General features: G+C 35.0%; 2 protein-coding genes across 3 annotated transcripts; both read right to left on the bottom strand.

Annotated features, from left to right (window-relative positions):
- Positions 1 to 454: 454 nt before the first annotated feature.
- LOC107560649 (tartrate-resistant acid phosphatase type 5-like) lies at positions 455 to 5,917 on the bottom strand. Its single transcript, XM_016244883.1, has 6 exons — positions 5,706 to 5,917; positions 5,307 to 5,497; positions 3,732 to 3,859; positions 3,456 to 3,647; positions 1,863 to 2,010; positions 455 to 848 (listed from the first exon to the last, which is right to left on the bottom strand). Exons 1-6 carry the CDS (start codon positions 5,773 to 5,775, stop codon positions 591 to 593), a joined length of 987 nt encoding a protein of 328 aa, XP_016100369.1. The 5' UTR covers positions 5,776 to 5,917; the 3' UTR covers positions 455 to 590.
- Positions 5,918 to 7,730: 1,813 nt separating this feature from the next.
- On the bottom strand, positions 7,731 to 18,519 carry abcd3a (ATP-binding cassette, sub-family D (ALD), member 3a). 2 transcript variants are annotated; one of them, XM_016244882.1, is made up of 24 exons: positions 18,388 to 18,519; positions 17,882 to 17,915; positions 17,630 to 17,731; positions 16,763 to 16,851; positions 16,215 to 16,284; positions 15,844 to 15,941; positions 14,665 to 14,788; positions 14,520 to 14,576; positions 14,295 to 14,437; positions 14,142 to 14,211; positions 13,625 to 13,694; positions 13,439 to 13,536; positions 13,254 to 13,345; positions 12,564 to 12,655; positions 12,402 to 12,468; positions 12,243 to 12,306; positions 10,981 to 11,058; positions 10,807 to 10,872; positions 10,610 to 10,699; positions 10,374 to 10,493; positions 8,991 to 9,095; positions 8,836 to 8,892; positions 8,623 to 8,750; positions 7,731 to 8,389 (listed from the first exon to the last, which is right to left on the bottom strand). In XM_016244882.1, the coding sequence occupies exons 1-23, from the start codon at positions 18,495 to 18,497 to the stop codon at positions 8,673 to 8,675; spliced, it is 1,974 nt and encodes a 657-aa protein (XP_016100368.1). In that variant the 5' UTR covers positions 18,498 to 18,519; the 3' UTR covers positions 7,731 to 8,389; positions 8,623 to 8,672. The 2 variants fall into 2 exon arrangements, with proteins under 2 accessions (XP_016100368.1, XP_016100367.1); XM_016244881.1 differs by lacking the exons at positions 7,731 to 8,389; positions 13,254 to 13,345; positions 13,439 to 13,536; positions 13,625 to 13,694 and adding exons at positions 12,759 to 12,850; positions 12,944 to 13,041; positions 13,130 to 13,199 and having other exon boundaries at positions 8,553 to 8,750.
- Positions 18,520 to 18,723: the final 204 nt, after the last annotated feature.

Genomic DNA, 18,723 nt, shown 5'->3' with positions numbered 1-18,723 from the left:
TTTTCACATTTCCTTGGTTGGTAGATGCACCGGGGACCTGATTATAGCACTTAAAACCTGGAAAAGTCAGATTTTCATGATATGTCACCTTTAAAATCAAACTCGTTTAGATATCTAACAATTAGGTAAATGGCGCCCCCAAATGTAAATTAGTAGAATTCCATTAAATGTGACTCATCTATCAAATATTTTTAATTGCAAGTCTCATTTTAAGTCTTATTTTGTGAAAGAATTATATATATATATATATATATATATATATATATATATTAGATCCTTGGTCTTTTGAATCACATCCCATCTGACTGCAAACTCACATTTGCAACTTAAATAAAATATCTTTTATAAATAGTTTTTGTCTATACAAATTCCAAGACCAGTGCACTGCATTTTCCAATAATCAGCAATAAAAATGTTTTATTTTGTACATAGCAAGATAAACTGACATTTAAAACTTAAAAAAAAAAAAAAACTGGTAAAACTAAATTAAAATGTACATACAAATATACAATAAAGAATTGTTGGTGCAATTAGAAAGAACTTTTGGCAAAGTGACTGTTGTGTTCATTGAGAGCAGACTGGGGCAAATGTTATAATGACGTCCAAAGTTGGACTTTGCGTTTTGGGACGGATGTCTGGTACACACACTTCCCGTCTTCCTGGATGTAATTTATCAACATCTCACTTGTGTTGACTTCAAAGTACACAAACGCTCCTGTCGTCTGATTGATTGCGTTGGAGAACAGCTGCCATGACGACGGGAAGCTGTTTTTGTGGTCAGTGTAAATTTCTGCATTAACTCCAGTTCCGCTGACAACATATGAACTTCCATCGTCTTCTCTGATAAACTGAAGAAAAAGAAAACATTTTTAAAAACTAAAGTTTATAGTTCAATTGCATGATGCTGATGTTTTAGTACCCATTAAAGACACTATTATGGCTTTAATAAATTTGTAAAAAGAAAACAAAAAAGTAATAATCCCCCCAAAATTAATAGCTGAAAATGTATGCACCCTCAAGCCTTCCTATATGTAGATGAGTTTGATTTTTTTTCTTCATCAGAACAGATTTGGAGAAATTTAGCATTACATCACTTGCTCACAAATGGCTCCTCTGCAGTGAATGGGTGCCGTCAGAATGAGAGTCCAAACAGCTGAGAAAAACATCCCAATAATCCACACAACTCCAGTACATCAATTAATGTCTTGTAAAATGAAAAGCTGCATGCTTGTAAGAAACAAATCCATAATTTAGGCTTTTTAACTTTAAACCGTTGCTTCTGGCCAAATTATCTGTCCATAATCCATAATAAAGCTTCCTCCAGTGGAAAGTCCATCCCCTGTTGTCCTCTCACATAAATCCACCAACATATTTATTTAGAACTGTTTTATTTTCTTTTGTAAATGGTACCTGATTTGTGCATTTTTCTCTCCTGATTCAGATGAGTTGACTTGTTCACTGGAGAAAGCAATATTATTGTTAGAGGACTCATATTTTAGCAGGAAGCAACAGTTTCAGTTGATAACACACAACTTTTCACTTCACAAGACATTGATGTACTGGAGTCATGTGGGTTGCTTGTGGATTATTGTGATGCTTTTATCAGCTGTTTGGACACTCATTCTGACGGCACCCATTCACCGCAGAGGATTCATTGCTGAGCAAATGATGTGATGCTAAATTTCTCCAAATCTGTTCTGATGAACAAACAAACTCATCTACATCTCGGATGTCATGAGGGTGAGTACATTTTCAGAAAATGTTCATTTTTTGGCGTGATCCTTTAAAAGAATGTTTTATTGAAAAGTTATAGTACTGCTTGATTTTCTATTACGTGATGATGTGATGTTGAAGATACCGACCTGTAGACTGTGGTCATGACCACACAGATATAAAGAGACGCTGTACTTCTTCAGAAGAGGTCTGAGTTCTGATATCAAACACTTGGTCGGACCATGATGCCCAATGGACCAGACTGGATAATGACCGGCCACAATGACAAAATCTGACCTGAGGATTAACAGATGCATTTATTCTAAACACATTTGATGAATATAAACTTTGTTTCACTTCTGTTGTGGAAAACAGCTGTGAGTGTTTGCCGCTATTATTCTCAGTGGTATTTTTACTGTAATTTCCCCAGCACATGTGAGGGCATGTGCTGTTTGAGTTTAGTTTTATCTGCCTGGTAACGGTTTGTACATTAAACACAAAACTCTCAGGAGCATAACCTTCGTCCTTTTACAAAATCAGTATTGTGTCCATAATGCTGAAGTCATAAAACTGGGCAAAAAGAATTGTCACTGAAAATGCTAATTAAGCTGTCATCTTGTAAGTTATAACTTAAATTGTTGCATGGAGATTCTTTAACCCTGTCTGGCATATGAATTAATAGTTTATTGACAGTTTATTGAAAAGTGTTTTTGTTTTGTATCATATTTGACACACCAGGTTTTTATGACTCGTATAGTACTTTATTCAGAGGCCCAAACTGAGCAAAAATATGCAATTTAGAGCAGATGCTGATATGGCCAAAAAGTAGGAAGAGAGAGAAATTCTGATAGCTTGTAATGTAAATCAGTGAGATCTTTATAACCATATAGCAGACTATTTACATGAAAGACACATACATATCAGTTGCCACACAATACCTTTCAATAAAATGTCTTAATAAGATGATATTTAAATGCCTTAATGATCAAATATTCATAAAAAGCCTGATGTATAATATTTGATACTCACATTTTAGCATGTTTTTCTATAAAAAATGATGTATGGGTAATCAATCAAGTAAACCTAAATTGCTTCAGTCCAGTACGTGTTATTATTGAAATATTAATAGCAATATATAAGTTATTCTTAAATTTGCTGAAAGTGAACACTTTTACAGTTATTCTAAAAGGCCTTTGCTAAAAAAAAAAGCATACAGTATCAATCAGACGACATGAGGCAAGTTTTTTTTAGCAAAGTTTTGATTATGTTTAGGCCTTAGAAATTCATGTATCGATAGATTTGAAACATTTCTTCTTCGTGCTGCTCAGAAAGCAAAGCAGCATTCACGACTGCAATGACATACGGGTGAGTAAACAATGACAGATTTCATTTTTGAGTGAACTATCTCTTTAAGAGCTGGGCCTATTTTTATTATGGAATGCCTGGAGTGTTTTCTAGCTCATATCTGGGATTTAGGAGGATGTGATTGTGGATCGGTGAAGAAGTGAGAGAGAATAAGTGAAAGAATGTGACAATGGAGGAGTGGAAGCAGTGTGGCAGGTCAGGGCCTTTAAAAACATGCCCTAAAATTCCTGTTACAGGACTAAAATTTGCCCAGTAAAAGCAAAACACATCCTGTGATTATCCACACTGGATTTCAATGTTGTTTGTTCTTCTATTAGATTTTGGGCAGACTGTTTGCATTTGGCTTTTATGTAGCTACTGTCGTACTAATAACTCACTTGGTGTTTTGAAGTTTCTTCTCGATCCATTTCAGATGTCGTTTAGCAGCAGCGTAGTTCTCCGGACCTACAGGGTCAAGCCCGTCATAGGTGTTCCCACACAGAACCACCGTGTCAATCATCAGAACCGTGATGGAAGTGTTGCCGTGAGGAATCCTGAAGTTCAGCTCGTAGTAGAGGTCGGGGTAGATCCTGCCAAACATTAACAGCAGCACACTGTGGTCATGAATGAATACATTCTTTAACACACAGAGCTTGACCTCTGACCTCTCTCACCATCTTTCAGATCTGTTAGAGTAGGCGATCTGGGCTGATATGTTTCCACGGTGATCGTGATTTCCTGCTACCAGGTACCACGGCACGGCCATCAGCGCGGGGTGAGAGAACACACTCTCATAGGTAGACTGAAGAAGAGAGCTGCATTACAACTTTTAAAAAATCAGTTTAGTATTTATTATTATTACTACTAAATATTATATATTATTACTATTATAGTATTAATAAAATATTATTATATTATTAAATATGAATAAAAGTACATCATATAATTATAACTTGAATTTTGTAAAATACAAAAATACACAATTAGGTCATTTATGTAACTTAAAACAACATTAAAATATTATATATTCTAAATAATAATAATAATTTTTTTAAAGTAAGTATATTTTTATTGGCATCCATTATGTAATCAAGTTATTTTACATAAAACTGGCCATGGTTTACTATGGTAATTGTGGTACAAATGTTACAGATTCATACAAAAGAATTCAAAGAAATGTACTATGGTATTTTTTGCATTAATTTGGAAATACCTTGTAAAAACCATTGTACTTGAATTTGAGTACCATGGTATATATGAAAGTACCATCACATTTTGTAAGGGATGCAAATGCACAAGATATTATCATGGTATAAAATATATCAAAGCACTATGGTATTACCATCTGGACCCTCGTAATGTAGCATGGTACTTTTTGTTATTTATTTATTTATTTATTTAATTAATTTTTATAAATGTGTTTATGCTTTTAATAACAATTATCACAGTTACATTGATCTAAATATGGTGATGAGAATCCATCCTTGGTTTTACTTGTGTTTACTAAATGCAACAGGTAAACCATATAGAAATACCATAAAATAAAATATTGTACCCTGGTCCATAATTTAATTTAATTTAATTTAATTTAATTTAATTTAATTTAATTTAATTTAATTTAATTTAATTTAATTTAATTTAATTTTTTAAATTTTATTTCATTTCATTTTAATGTAATTTTAATGTTATTTTATTTTAATAAATGTGTTTAGGCTTTTAATAACAATTATCACAGTTACATTGATCTAAATATGGTGATGAGGATCCATCCTTGGTTTTACTTGTGTTTACTAAATGCAACAGGTAAACCATATAGAAATACCATAAAATAAAATATTGTACCCTGGTCCTTTATATTTTATTTGATCTTATTTTATTTTATTTGTGGTGACTGATTAGGAGTAATCCAGTTTTACTTATGAATAAGGCAAAAGCTTTATTGTATTCTGTTCTTCTGCCACTAGAGGGACCAATTCATCACACTGACTATATCAGGTGAGCAGAGAGTGTGAAGACAGTTCACTGAGCTGAAGTACCCTGCACACTATCACCGTCTGCTCTTTAACCTGTCTGACCCTGGTTACATCATCAACATTTGAAGCTGTACTGCCAGTTATACACATTAACCTGAGAAAACCCTACATTTTGCATGACAGATCCCTCAAAACGGTTTGTGCAAATTTCACAAGCACTTAAGACAGAAATTTAGGAGGAGATGAATCACACAACTGACTTAACCTGGCGTTCACCTTAAAGCGGGTGTCATCTACGTCTCTGACCCCGCTGAAGTAGAAATGATCTCCAAGACTGAGGACAAAGTCCAGCCCTGAGCTCTCAGCGATTCTGCCCAGTTCATTGGCCGTGTCGAACTCATGCGGGGTGTAGTAGGGGTATATAGGAAGTCCACCCCAGTCTCCAATCCCAACAAACTTCAGAGAAGCTGAAGAGAAACAAAACATGTAGATATAGAGATTATATCAATGCATATTCAACAGACTCAAAGTGAACTCATTTCCCACTTGATCACATGAAAAATTCTTACTGAACCGGTTTGTCTGCACTAGTAATCATGAGGCCAGATAGGTTTACACTTCCTTAAAGATTATAATAATACAGATCATAAAGAAAATACATCAGAAATAGTCTACCTTGTTCATTCGCCTGACATGTGTAGAATGTCTGAAGGCAGGAGATAAGAAGGAAGGCCAACCACGCCATATCATGCCTTCAGACGGCTGATCTGATCCTGGAAACGCTCACAGTGTAAAGTGAAGTTACAGGTTTGAGAGTCACTCAGACACTGACAAGCCACAAACAGCTTAACACTCAATTCTCTGCACCTAAAGGGAAACTACTTGTGGTTTATGACAAGCTTCCTGTATTGAGCTCAGAATGAAGCACATGATGGCCAACGTTCACCGGTTTACAAAGTAAACAAATTAATGTTATTATCGGCTATCAGAAAGAAAAAAAAGAGCTTAGAAATACAACAATAACAAACATTACTACTACTATATTAGTTGTTGCTGTAAATAATTTACAATTTGAATAATTTTATAATAATTTATATATATATATATATATATATATATAGTAATATAATTATTACTATTATTATTTTTAATAACATGATCAGCTACCAAACAACATGTTCATAAAAATAATTGTATTGTAATTATTAAATAATACAAAATTTTTCTCACACACATCTATCTCTCTCTATCTATGCACAAAAGGCTGCAAACGAACAGCGCGCATCTGAAGTGTCTCTGAAGGAAATAATGCATTATTTATCGGCTTTAAGATATCGGCCAAATTTTCTTATCAGGCCGATACCGATAACAGAAAAAATTAGCATTTATCGGCCGATACCGATATGGTGGCCGATATATCGTGCATCCCTAATATATATATATATATATATATCTTTTATTTTTTAAATGGCATCAGCTGCTAACAAAGTAAAAAAAAAGCAAAAGATAACAGCAAAAATAAAGTAGTTCTTGTTTAATAGTATATTTTAAATATATTATCATTTTAATAATCTTATCAGTTACAAACCAAACATAATACTGATTAATAATAAATATATAATATTTTGTTTTTCTTTTGTTCTGTATTATTTCAATAAGAATTTAAAATAAACTAGAAATAATATGCAATATTTTTTATACATACATTTATTTTTTTTGAAAATATTTCTCAAATATAATTCTCTATACAGTGTTTTTCAGTGTGTTACTATGACAGCCACGGTAAATCTTTAGTAACATAATTATTTGCAATCCCATTGGTAATATACCAACCCTTATCAAGCAGATGCGGTTTATACGGATCTAGTAGAGTTTACAGTGGAAGCTCTCCAGCAGATCTCATAAATCATTAACTTACACTGAATAGCAAGTCATGCACAAGCTACAGTACAAAACAAATGCAGTGCCAGTGTGCAGTGATGGTATCAGATGTTAATACTACGCTGATATATACCATTGTACTAACAAATTACTATATACACTTCCGGTCAAAAGAATGATTTCTGAAGAATCATGTGACACTGAAGACTGGAGTAATGATGCTGAAAATGTACCTTTGCCACGGCATTAAAATATATTTAAATAGAAAACATTTCACAATATTACTGTTTTTACTGTATTTTTGGTCAAATAAATGCAGCCTTGGTGAGCATAAGACTTCAAAAAATATTAATTCTTTCACACCTTTGACTGGTAGGCTCCATGTGCAATGATATTTGCATGCTAATGTCATAATACTTAGTATTTGTTAAGGACAAATACTTTTAAACCAATAAAATGGGATGGACTGTAGTTTGAAACTACAGTAGTGATTCAGGTAAATCCAAAATATCAAATGGAATTTCTCAATCACTTTTGGCCAATAGGACATCCGAGTTTGTGTTTTACCACCTTTGGCCAAGAACAGGTGACTAGAGACATTAAAAATACATTGTCATGTGGAGGGTGAAAGGTCAAAGCAGTGTCTAATCTAAATGACCTTTCACTTACATTTGAAGTGTGTTCAAATTCAACATTCATCTTTTCAAAGATTTCCTAAAGTAACAATAAACCAGTCCAACTGAATTCACACTCTCCTGAAATCATCAACACAATCTATAACAATTTCTTCAAGATAAAAAAGACCACTAACAGACTTCGTAGTATCAATACCTCCTTTTTTTAATGAAAACATACAGCAAAGTGGTTCATTTGCTCAATGTGTGAAGTGCTACAACAATGTCTCTTACAGTTCTTACACACAACAACCGTTCCTGATTCCTTCCACATCAAGAAATGCCAACAGTGCTGGAGTAAACAAGTGCATAAGCAACTTCTCATCGATTACAGACACCTAACGGTTGTACAAGGCTTCCTGGTTTTCCAAATTACCATACCAGGTAAAGTGCACCATAAAAACAACTCGCACACATACAGACCACCCAACCATGCTGCAGTGAGCACGAAAGGCCACTTAGTAGCTTAAAGAAAGACTTAGCTGATGAGGAAAAAGGCAATATTAGATCATTACCGTGTATCTAACGCCCGGTGGCACTGATTTGTGTGAGCCTCTACAGACACATTTTATTTATTAAACAAATTAGTGCACAGACACAAGACGTATTTCCTTGGTATACGCTCTCACGCGTACTTAACGGATGTCCTATAAATTGGACTGCTTAAATTACAAAATTATATACAATCACTAAGGACAAAAGTAGTGTTAATAAATCTCTAAACACAATTTCATCCCAAAAAGGTTATGAGCATTAAAAACATACTCCTAGATTAGGTTGGCAGGTGACTCCTTAAAGGGACAGTTCACCCAAAAATGAAAATGTTACTCATTTACTCAGCCTCAAGTTATTCTAAACACAAAAGAAGATCATTTTAAAGAATGTTGGTAACCAAACAGTCTCCATTGACTTCCATAGTATGGAAAAAGTCAATGGCTACCATCAACAGCTACCTTATTTTGGTTTCAACAGAAGAAAGAGTCAATTGTGACAGAATTGTAATTTTGGGGTGAACTGTCCCTTTAAGAAGTGAACAGTTAGGGACCCTCACTAGGGCCGCTGATAGTATAGTGCTGTTGTTTTTCCTCTAAGAGCCGAACTCCACAGTTTCAGGGGTGATTAGTTTGAATTCATAGTTTCCTCTGCCGTCCATATGGAGGTAGTACTGGAAAGAAGAAAGGACATTTTGTGATTAAGTATACGGTTAATGTTGGTAAAAATTGATGATGGGAAAGCAGCGCTGATCTCACCTCATGATGCTTCCACAAGGACTTTCTGTGAGAGACTGTGAACAGGGTGATACCAACCTGAGGAACAAGAAGAATAAACCACACATGAAGAGAAATTTCAGCAAAATACTCTGAAATATGATGAGAAAGTCTCTTTAGGATAGAGAAATGCACACCTTTCTGCAGTGACTGTAGATGTAATCCTCCACATCTACGCTCACGGCACTGGTGCACTCATCCAGGATGGCAAACTGGGGCTTGTGGTAGAAGAGCCTGGCCATCTATGAAAAAAAAAACCCATCTATGAATTCTCATTTATAAGCATACAAATGTAATTTGCATAATATTGACAATACAATGCTGCAGAGTTTAGTGGAAATCCATGTGGGATTTGAGGGATTTGTCCTATAATATCAGAATTGGTCTGTGTTTGATGTTTAATATGCACTACAGTTCAAGATTCAGTTTTAGAATTGTATTATATTTATTATTCATTCAGCAAGAATACTTAATAGTGACAGTATACTGTTGCAAATGATTTCCGTTTCAAATAAATGCTTTTCTTTTGAACTTTTTTTTAAACAAAGAATCCTGATATTATAAAGCAAAACCTTTTTAATAAAATAATAATGATAAATGTTTCTTGAGCAGCAAATCAGCATATTAGAATGATTTCTGAAGGATCATGCGACACTGAAGACTGGAGTAATGATGCTGAACATTCAGCTTTGCAACATTGGAATATAATTCCTACATTTTAAAATCTATTAAAATAGAACAACTGTGATTTTAAATAATTCTATTTTACAATATTACTGTTTTTTTACTGCTTTGATCAAATAAATGCAGCCGTTGTGAGTAGAAGAGACTTTAAACATTAAAAAGAAATCTTACTGACCATAAACTATTGAATGGTAGTGTATATGAGGACCAATATTTTGGACCAGTCAGATTTCAGTGAGGCCGGGGCTACGCATTGGAAACCAAGTGACCTTATAAAATGCAGCGTCACTCACCGCGGTTGGCAAGGAAAAAATCAAATAGATGATATCATGGTTTTATGAAACAATATCTGTTTTTTTTTATCAGGTTAGGAAGAGTTAACGTCATTTCAGCATTACTGGAATTATTGTAGATCCAAAGAACTCTTTATACATGTTAGAAAAACTCTGACCTCTCCCACTTGACTGCTGTAATGTCATGTAAAAACCACAAAACTATTGAAAACAAATGACAAATTAAATAGACATTTTCTGAGCCCATGGATGGGAAATCTCTCATTTGTTTTCTTAGAACTACGGTAATTCTGATGATTCCAACATGATGTGACTCAGTCTAAGTGCGGACGTGCAATGACATTGTAAAAGATCTGGGTTTTAACACAAATTGTGGTGAAGTGGTTCAAAAACTGGATGTTAACGAGACAACAACGTAGCCCTTATCAGTGCCACTGACTTCTGCTTGTCCCATGAGAACTGCCCCTGCAGTTACTGTAAGTCATTTTGCATTACTGTACGTGTAAGGGACTTTCTTTGCGGTTGTTAAAAATGTCTGTTTACCGCCATTCTCTGCTTCTCTCCTCCACTGAGCACATCCATCCAGTCCTGAACTATGTCCCACGACCCCTCTCTCTCCAAAATGTGTCCTAACTGGACATTATCCAGGTATTCCTTCAGCACCTGCCACAAAAAAACAGGTGGATGGAATGAAAATGGATTATTATGAAATAAATATGCAGGTGGATCTGCACATGTTAAAGGGTTTTCAGATTTAAAAAAAAACTAGTTTATAGTACCTGGTCAGAGATGCCTTTCTTCCTTTGGTCCTCATGGGTGTCTGGGTAGATCACCTGATCCCTCAGTGTGCCGAGGGTCATGTAAGGCCTCTGAAAACAGACAAAAAAGGCAAGCTATTCAGCTGTTGTGGACCATTCAGATGTTCTGCCATGGGTAAAGTGGGTTTTGTGCTGTAAAAATCAGGTTAAAGTTTCACCTGAGGGACGTAGAAGAGCTTCCCCCTCTCTGGTTTCGTCAAACTCCCACCAAACAGTGGCCACAACTAGAGAGAGGCCGAAGACCCAACATTTAACAGATAAAATGGAAGATTTTTCACGGAGAACTAGGAACGAGGGCAGAATTTCAGTCCGAGTATCACAGATGTGCTCACCTCTCCAAGAACCCGGAAAAGTGAACTCTTTCCACACCCGTTGGGACCACACACCAAAACATTGGTTCCGGATTTCACCTTTGAAGAGCAATACACAATAAGAGGAGTGCACACAAATTTACATTACTTAAGCCCGTTTCCATCCCTGACTAAAAAGTAAACAAGGTTTTTGTGAAAAAGGTCACAAAGTCGCAATTGCAATATATAAAGTCATAATCATTAAATACACTATGGAAGCCATAGTATAGCCAGTTTACGTCTCGCAATTCTGACTTGTTTTCTCAGAATTGTGAGATATAAACTCGTAATTGCGAGTTATAAAGTCAGAACAGCGAGATATATCTCGCAACTGACTTTTTTCTTGTAATTCTGACTACTTTTATCAGAATTGTGAGAAATAAACTTGCAAATGCAATTTTTTCAAATTCTGAGGGGAAAAAGCACTAATTTCTTACAATTGCAGGTTAATATCTTGCGATTGACTCTTTTCTTCACAATTTAGACTTTTCTAATAACGCAATTCTGACTTTATAACATGCGATTGAGAAAAGTCCGAACTGTGAGATAAAAATGTGCAATTACCTTTTTTTTTTTTTTTTTATTCAGTGGTGGAAATGGGCTTCCATGAAATACAGTCGCAATTGCAAGTCCACAATTGTGAGAAACAAATATTAGTTGCAAATTTTAGATACAGAGATGCAATTATGAGAAAAAGATGCAAATTAGAAAAAAAATTAAAAATAATTGTAAAAAATCACAATATGAGAAATAAAGTTGCAATAATGAAAAACAAGGTCATAATTGCAGGATATAAAGCTGCAATTTTGAAAAAGTTGAAAATGTGGGATATAAAATCATATTGTGAAAAAAGTCGCAAATGTGAGATATTAAACTAAAATCACTGAGAAACAAATTTGCAATAATGAAAAACAAATTACAAATGAAACAAAGAATAAATAAAGAAACAAAGTCGCACGTATCAGAAAAATATGTATATGTGAGAAATGAAATCACACGGTGAGAAACAAAGTTACAATTGGGAAAAATAAAAGGCACAACTGTGTTAATCTAAGTTGCAATACTGAGAAACAGTTGTGAGATTTAAAATGAGCAAAAAAATTGCAAGTTGCAAGCAACTGCAAAAAGCATTTCAGAAAACCTCTGATATGCAGATATACAAGGCGCAAGACATACGGGTCAAAATTGTGAGACATTAAGAATTTCTATTCCATTTATTGTCAGTGTATAAATAATAAACACACCTCAAAACACAGATCTCTGATCAGAATGTCTCCATTAGGTGTAGCCAGGGGCGTGTGATCAAACCTGATGAGAAATTACATATTAAACTTAGCATAGTTGTTTCTCCTAACAGTGAAGCACTCAATCTGAGATAAAGGACTGAAGGAAGCTGCTCTTACTTGATGATATTGTCTACATTGATGATTCTTCCACTTCCAGGTATCAGTGTGAGCTTTTCGGAAGCATCTGTTCATAAAAAAACATGAAAAAAAAAATCTATTAAAACCAATTACATAGCTCTTTGAAGTTTGTTTTGGACTTCAAGAGTCTCGGAAGCTCACCCTTCTCTGAATGAGACACCATGGTGCGTTCGTATTTCCCAGAATTCAGCTCTTTCAGGACCTTCATGAGCTCAGTGATGCGAGCGGTGAAGCTGAAGGGAAAAACAAACTCATTTTATAGCATCAAATGTACCAAGCTTTAATTAAATGGCAAGTAACCATGGTGCAAGGTGATGGGGATGTGTGAACTTTTACCCTGACAGTCGCGTCATTTCTCTGCCTGCAAGGACGATCCTGCCCAACGCCTGTGACATACGCAGCAGCATACGGCCGCTCTGGTAGTAGTCCTTCAGAAGAACATGTCAAGATTTAAATGCATTGTAAAAACAATTGAGGGCCACTAACTAGGAATAATTGTGATATCAGGAGTGAAGTTTTACCTCCAGCAGTTCAGCATGTGAGCTGGTCAGATGTCGAGGATGAGATAAATCAAGGAAAGGACGACTGACGACTAAATACCCAACAACGGTAGCGAAATCTGGAACAAGACAGAACAATTTAGCCATCTTTTACTGCTCATGATCATGTATTTTTTATTTAGGGAAGATAATGAAACGTCCTCTTACACTTGGCAATAATGCTATCCACCATTCCCATGGAGAAACGGAAGATGATGAAATTGTGCAGATGATCGACCTGCAAACAAACTCAGATATCAAGATGCAAACCTATATTACATAGGTTATTTACCCTGACAGTCGCGTCATTTCTCTGCCTGCAAGGACGATCCTGCCCAACGCCTGTGACATACGCAGCAGCATACGGCCGCTCTGGTAGTAGTCCTTCAGAAGAACATGTCAAGATTTAAATGCATTGTAAAAACAATTGAGGGCCACTAACTAGGAATAATTGTGATATCAGGAGTGAAGTTTTACCTCCAGCAGTTCAGCATGTGAGCTGGTCAGATGTCGAGGATGAGATAAATCAAGGAAAGGACGACTGACGACTAAATACCCAACAACGGTAGCGAAATCTGGAACAAGACAGAACAATTTAGCCATCTTTTACTGCTCATGATCATGTATTTTTTATTTAGGGAAGATAATGAAACGTCCTCTTACACTTGGCAATAATGCTATCCACCATTCCCATGGAGAAACGGAAGATGATGAAATTGTGCAGATGATCTACCTGCAAACAAACTCAGATATCAAGATGCAAACCTATATTACATAGGTTATAGATTACTGGCCAATATTAGAGTATTGGATATTTAATTGTATATGCATATGTATTCTTATTACCTTTAATACTTTAATTACGTTTTTAGATTACCTTTGCCACAAAATTAATTAAAAAGACACACTAATAATTGAATAACACTGTTAAATGTAATCAAAATAAACATTAATTTGTCATAATGTACATTATAATGTTGTAATGCCTAAATTCACTTGCAATTTAAAATGAATCATATTAGTCCAGTTTTATTTTTATCTTATTTAGGTAAATTATTACATTTAAATATCGGCCATTTATCAGCAAAATAATTATTGGCTTATCGGCAATTTATCAGTAAATACTGATGCAACCCTTTTGATAATAAACACTCACAGATTTGTACAGTCGTATACTCACCAGTTTCTTGAAGGTTGAATGAATTGTCTGTTTCTCCCTTACATTTCCATTGTAGAAGGCGATCTCTTCACTGGGAAGGAAATTATGACATGCATCAAAATTTGAGAAAAACAAAATTATAGTACAAAAACGCATACAAGTAAGACAAGTCACCTGTTTGTGATGAGACGAGAGTTGACGTATCGGTATTCTCCTTCGTACTTCTGTTCGGTTACTGTCATCTTACCGATAGGTCTACGTAGACGGGTCAGGAAGAGGCCGGAGATCAGCAGGTAGGCCATCATAGATGCAGGGCCCTGTGCAAAGAGTCCAAAAGATCCTCAAAATGTCCAATGGCATTGATCTACAGTAGATTTTCACACAGTCTTGCACTCTCACCTGAGCACCGATTGCTGTTGTCAATTTGAAAATGTATAAACCGATATCCAACAGGGGCTGGAGGGGGAAAAGCAAGAAGAACTTAGCAAATGCCGGGAAATATACTAAGAAAGTAAATTGGGTATTTTGGACAAAGTTGTCGCACCTTGCTGAGGTTGGAGTAAAGCTCCACCACACTGTTACAGAACCTTTCCACATCCTGTGTCAGCAGCTGATCTGCATTAGCAATGCGGTTATCCAGGTTTCCCATTTTGTAGAATGTATATCCCCTGTGAACCCAAAGATAGTGAGATTAGTAACTAGACTTTTGCATTTTCTTCAGAAAGAATCACATTTCACAACAAATTCACTTTTTTTCTCACTCAGAAAGAAAAAAAATGTCACCTCTGTTGAACAATCTGGTTCATACCATATCGGTTATCGGCCGATAGTAGTGTTTTTTTTTTTTTTTTTACATTTTAATAAAACAATTAACTAAAAGATATTTGTATACATATTTTCATTAAAATTACTTTTGTACATAGTGCTCAGCTATTATTTTTTAAGGCTAAAAATTTTAATGTAATCTTCAGCAGATCTTAAAATTAAAGTCTTACATACTTGCAGTTCTAAATGGTGAGTGATAACTAAAATTTAAATAATACAATTAAAAATAATACTTTTTTTTTTACACAAAATTATTTTTAATTTTAATATCAGCCATTAATCAGAATTTTAATGTCAATGCATCCATTTTAATCATTTGTATTTAAGCACATTATAACAAACAGCTAATCCAGTATGAGCAAATATAATAGTAATGCATTTTACTGAGTTTTCATGAAGAATATTTGTGACCCTGGACCACAAAACCAGTCTTAAGTCGCTGGGGTATATTTTTAGTTATAGCCAAAAAAAACATTGTATGGGTCAAAATTATTGATTTTTCTTTTATACCAAAAATCATTACGATATTAAGTAAAGATCATGTTACATGAAGATATCTTGTAAAGTTCCTGCCGTAAATATATAAAAACGTAATTTTTGATTAGTAATATGCATTGCTAAGAACTTCATTTGGACAATTTTAAAGGTGATTTTCTCAGTGTTTAGATTTTTTTGCACCCTCAGATTCCAGATATTCAAATAGTTGTATCTCGGCCAAATATTAATAATACAAGTATCTTGTCCTATCCTAACAAACCATACATCAATGGAAAGCTTATTTATTCAGCTTTCAGATGATGTATAAATCTAAATTTCAAAAAATGTACCCTTATGACTGGTTTTGTGATCCAGGGTCACATTTCAATTGGAGTAATGTCATGGCAGTGATGGGCCTTACTTAAGGTACTCATCGTAGAGATGTTTGGTAAGTCTCACGCGAAAGCACAGCTTCAGTTCATTCAGGCCCAACTTCAGGAAGTTGTTCACCAGGGCGATCTAAAAGATTGAGATGCAGCCATTTACAAATCTGGAGGTTTCCATAGCAACAACTTTTCAATTCTTGCATGCTGCTCTCGTACTGATATTAAACAAACGCATTCTAGCCTCAGAGATGTTTCTATGTAAACAGGAAGCATATATTAGTTTGGTTGTTTGCTTAAGGTGGTTATTTGGAAGCAGTTTTAATTTCACAGTTTCGACAGTTAACATTCTCAGAACTCCTCTGATTATTAACATTAACTACCAACTTTGATAACAGCAGAGACTTACAACTGGCATGGCCGTGATAAAGTTGAATAAGTACTTCTTGAAACCTTCAGTGGACCGACCAATGATCGCACTGCAAACCACAACATGCACACAAACACATGCAAACACGGTCAGAGTTAATACAGAAGCGAATAAACACTCATCCCGCTGGCCTGTCCTTCATGTGCATGAACAAAATGAACGCAAATGATTTTGGAGGAAGCACACATTAACAAAACACAAATGTGCATTTAAACTGCAGACCAGAGGAGATCTGAGAGGTGAGCATGTGAGGAAACACAATGGACTGGTTCAGTGATGTAAATCACATGACACATCTGTAACAATACATTAGTTTTCACAGCACATGTAGATACAGTAAATTACCCCAGGAATGATAGTCAGGTAGGAATAAAAATGCCTCTTGAATAGTTTGATATCTCTGCTAATGATTCCACTGTTAAAATGTCAAAACAATCATACAATCAAATCACATTACATCAATATTTAACTGGGTGCTTGGCGTCTTTGCAAAGTGTAATAGTTTGAGATCTAGATCAATACGGTACCTTTCAATCATAGTGCCGTTCTGAATCATCCAGACGTCGCAATAGGTCCGAGTCACAAGCATTAATGCAATCAGGAGCAGGTACCATGTCTGTGACATACAAAAAAATACAAATAATAAAAAATACAAATAAATAAATAGATAATGTGAAAAACCATAATGAGCTGAAATGCTTCGCTTTTATTTAGCAGATACACATGCACGTTATCCTATAAGTTTGGAGTTGATAAGTTTTTATGTTTTAGAACGAGGTTTCTAACGCTCACAAAGGCTGCAATTATTTGATCAAAAACGTAGTATGAACATATTGTGAAATATTACTATTTAAAATAGCTGTTTTCATTTTTTATATGTTTTAATTTCATTTCATTTAATTCTATGATGGCAACATTTTTCAGCATCATTACTCGAGTCTTCACTGTCACATGAAACTGTCACTGACATCATACCAATATGCTGACTTGCTGCTAAACAAATATTATTATCGAATGTTGAAAACAGTTGTGCTGCTTAATATTTTTTGGGGAAATTTCTTTGATAAAAAGAATAGTGAATTTTTTATTCACTAAAAAAAAGTCTTAATGTAACTTTTGATCAATTTAATGCATTGCTGAATTAAAATAATTTATAAAAACAAAACAAAAAATGTAGTGACCCCAGAAATTTGAATGGTAGTGTATAAAATGCATAATGTTTCAGTTCAGAAAAAAATGGTGTTGCTCTAAATAGCAACACCAAGTACAAAATCATGTTCTTGACTATGACATAAAGTAAAGGTGATTGGCTATTGAAAAAAAGGGAAACCTTCAATTTATGCCTCACCCCAACTTGCTGTTTCAGCAAGAACTTTCATGAAGCCAATTCTCACCTCTTTGCAGAAGAACCTCGGCACCATAATCCTGACGATCCGTGAGATCCGGATAAAAAAGAGCTTGTCCACAGCAGCTCTCTCTTTCTTGCCATCTTTCTGCTGGTTTTAAAACACAAGAAGTGTTGAAAGTCAAAGGAAACTCATGGATCTTTAACTAAATAGTCAAGATTGCAACTTATATATACATCATTCTGTGCGTATACAGTTTTTATCAGTTCATGCAAAGATCAATAAATACATTTCTCTTACCTCACTGTTCAGATCATTTGAAGAACCCTTCTTCCTGTTGAGGATGATGAAATAAATCTATTAATAATAATTACTACAGTACATCCAATAACATCCAATATGAAACATTACATAAAAATGGCCATTTTTCTGTCATAGGTATGCTTGATGCTGAATCTTAAATCTAGAGAGTTCAAGGTGCAAATATGATTAATTCTTGCCTATAGAATTTTTGAATGCATACTGTGGCAACACTTATCCAACAAACACTGTCCTTTAATGAAAGAGTCCATTGTTGGATAGTGAGACTGCAACAAGCATAATAATGTTCAGTAAGCCTCATGTGGGTTTTAAGGGCTGTATTTCATTATAAAGGATGTGTCTCAAAACCTACCTACTGTACACTAGACTGTACACGCTCATGGCCGGACTCATTTTGCTGTAGTTGAACCGGGGTCACTCTGACACTGGACTTCATTTGTGATCTGATTTCATGCATTAGGTACTTTATATGTGTTTTCACATACCTGTTCAGTCCAGCGGATCTTCGTCTCTGCTTTAGGAAGTATAAAACGAGTAGGATGCCGCCAGCTACAGCGGAGTTCTTCGCTGTCAAGTACTTACTGACGGCCGCCATGTTTCCTACTGAGACGGCCGGAGAACAGTAATTTATTATACATTAATCAGACCAAGTTTAGATTATGGAAGTATAATTTACGGATTTGCATCTAAAACCACACTCAAAAAGATTTAAACTATACAGAATCAAGCTCTTAGAATATGTTGTGGTGCGTTCAAAACATCTCCCATTGCAGCCATGCAGGTAGAAGTTGGGGAAGCTCCTTTATTCCTTCGTAGGTATA

The sequence above is a fragment of the Sinocyclocheilus grahami genome, unplaced genomic scaffold (genome assembly GCF_001515645.1).
Source record: "Sinocyclocheilus grahami isolate Dianchi unplaced genomic scaffold, SAMN03320097.WGS_v1.1 scaffold737.1, whole genome shotgun sequence".
Lineage (NCBI taxonomy): Eukaryota > Metazoa > Chordata > Actinopteri > Cypriniformes > Cyprinidae > Sinocyclocheilus > Sinocyclocheilus grahami.
The sequence above is the reverse complement of the archived record's forward strand: the minus strand, read 5'-3'. Positions and strand labels throughout refer to the sequence as shown.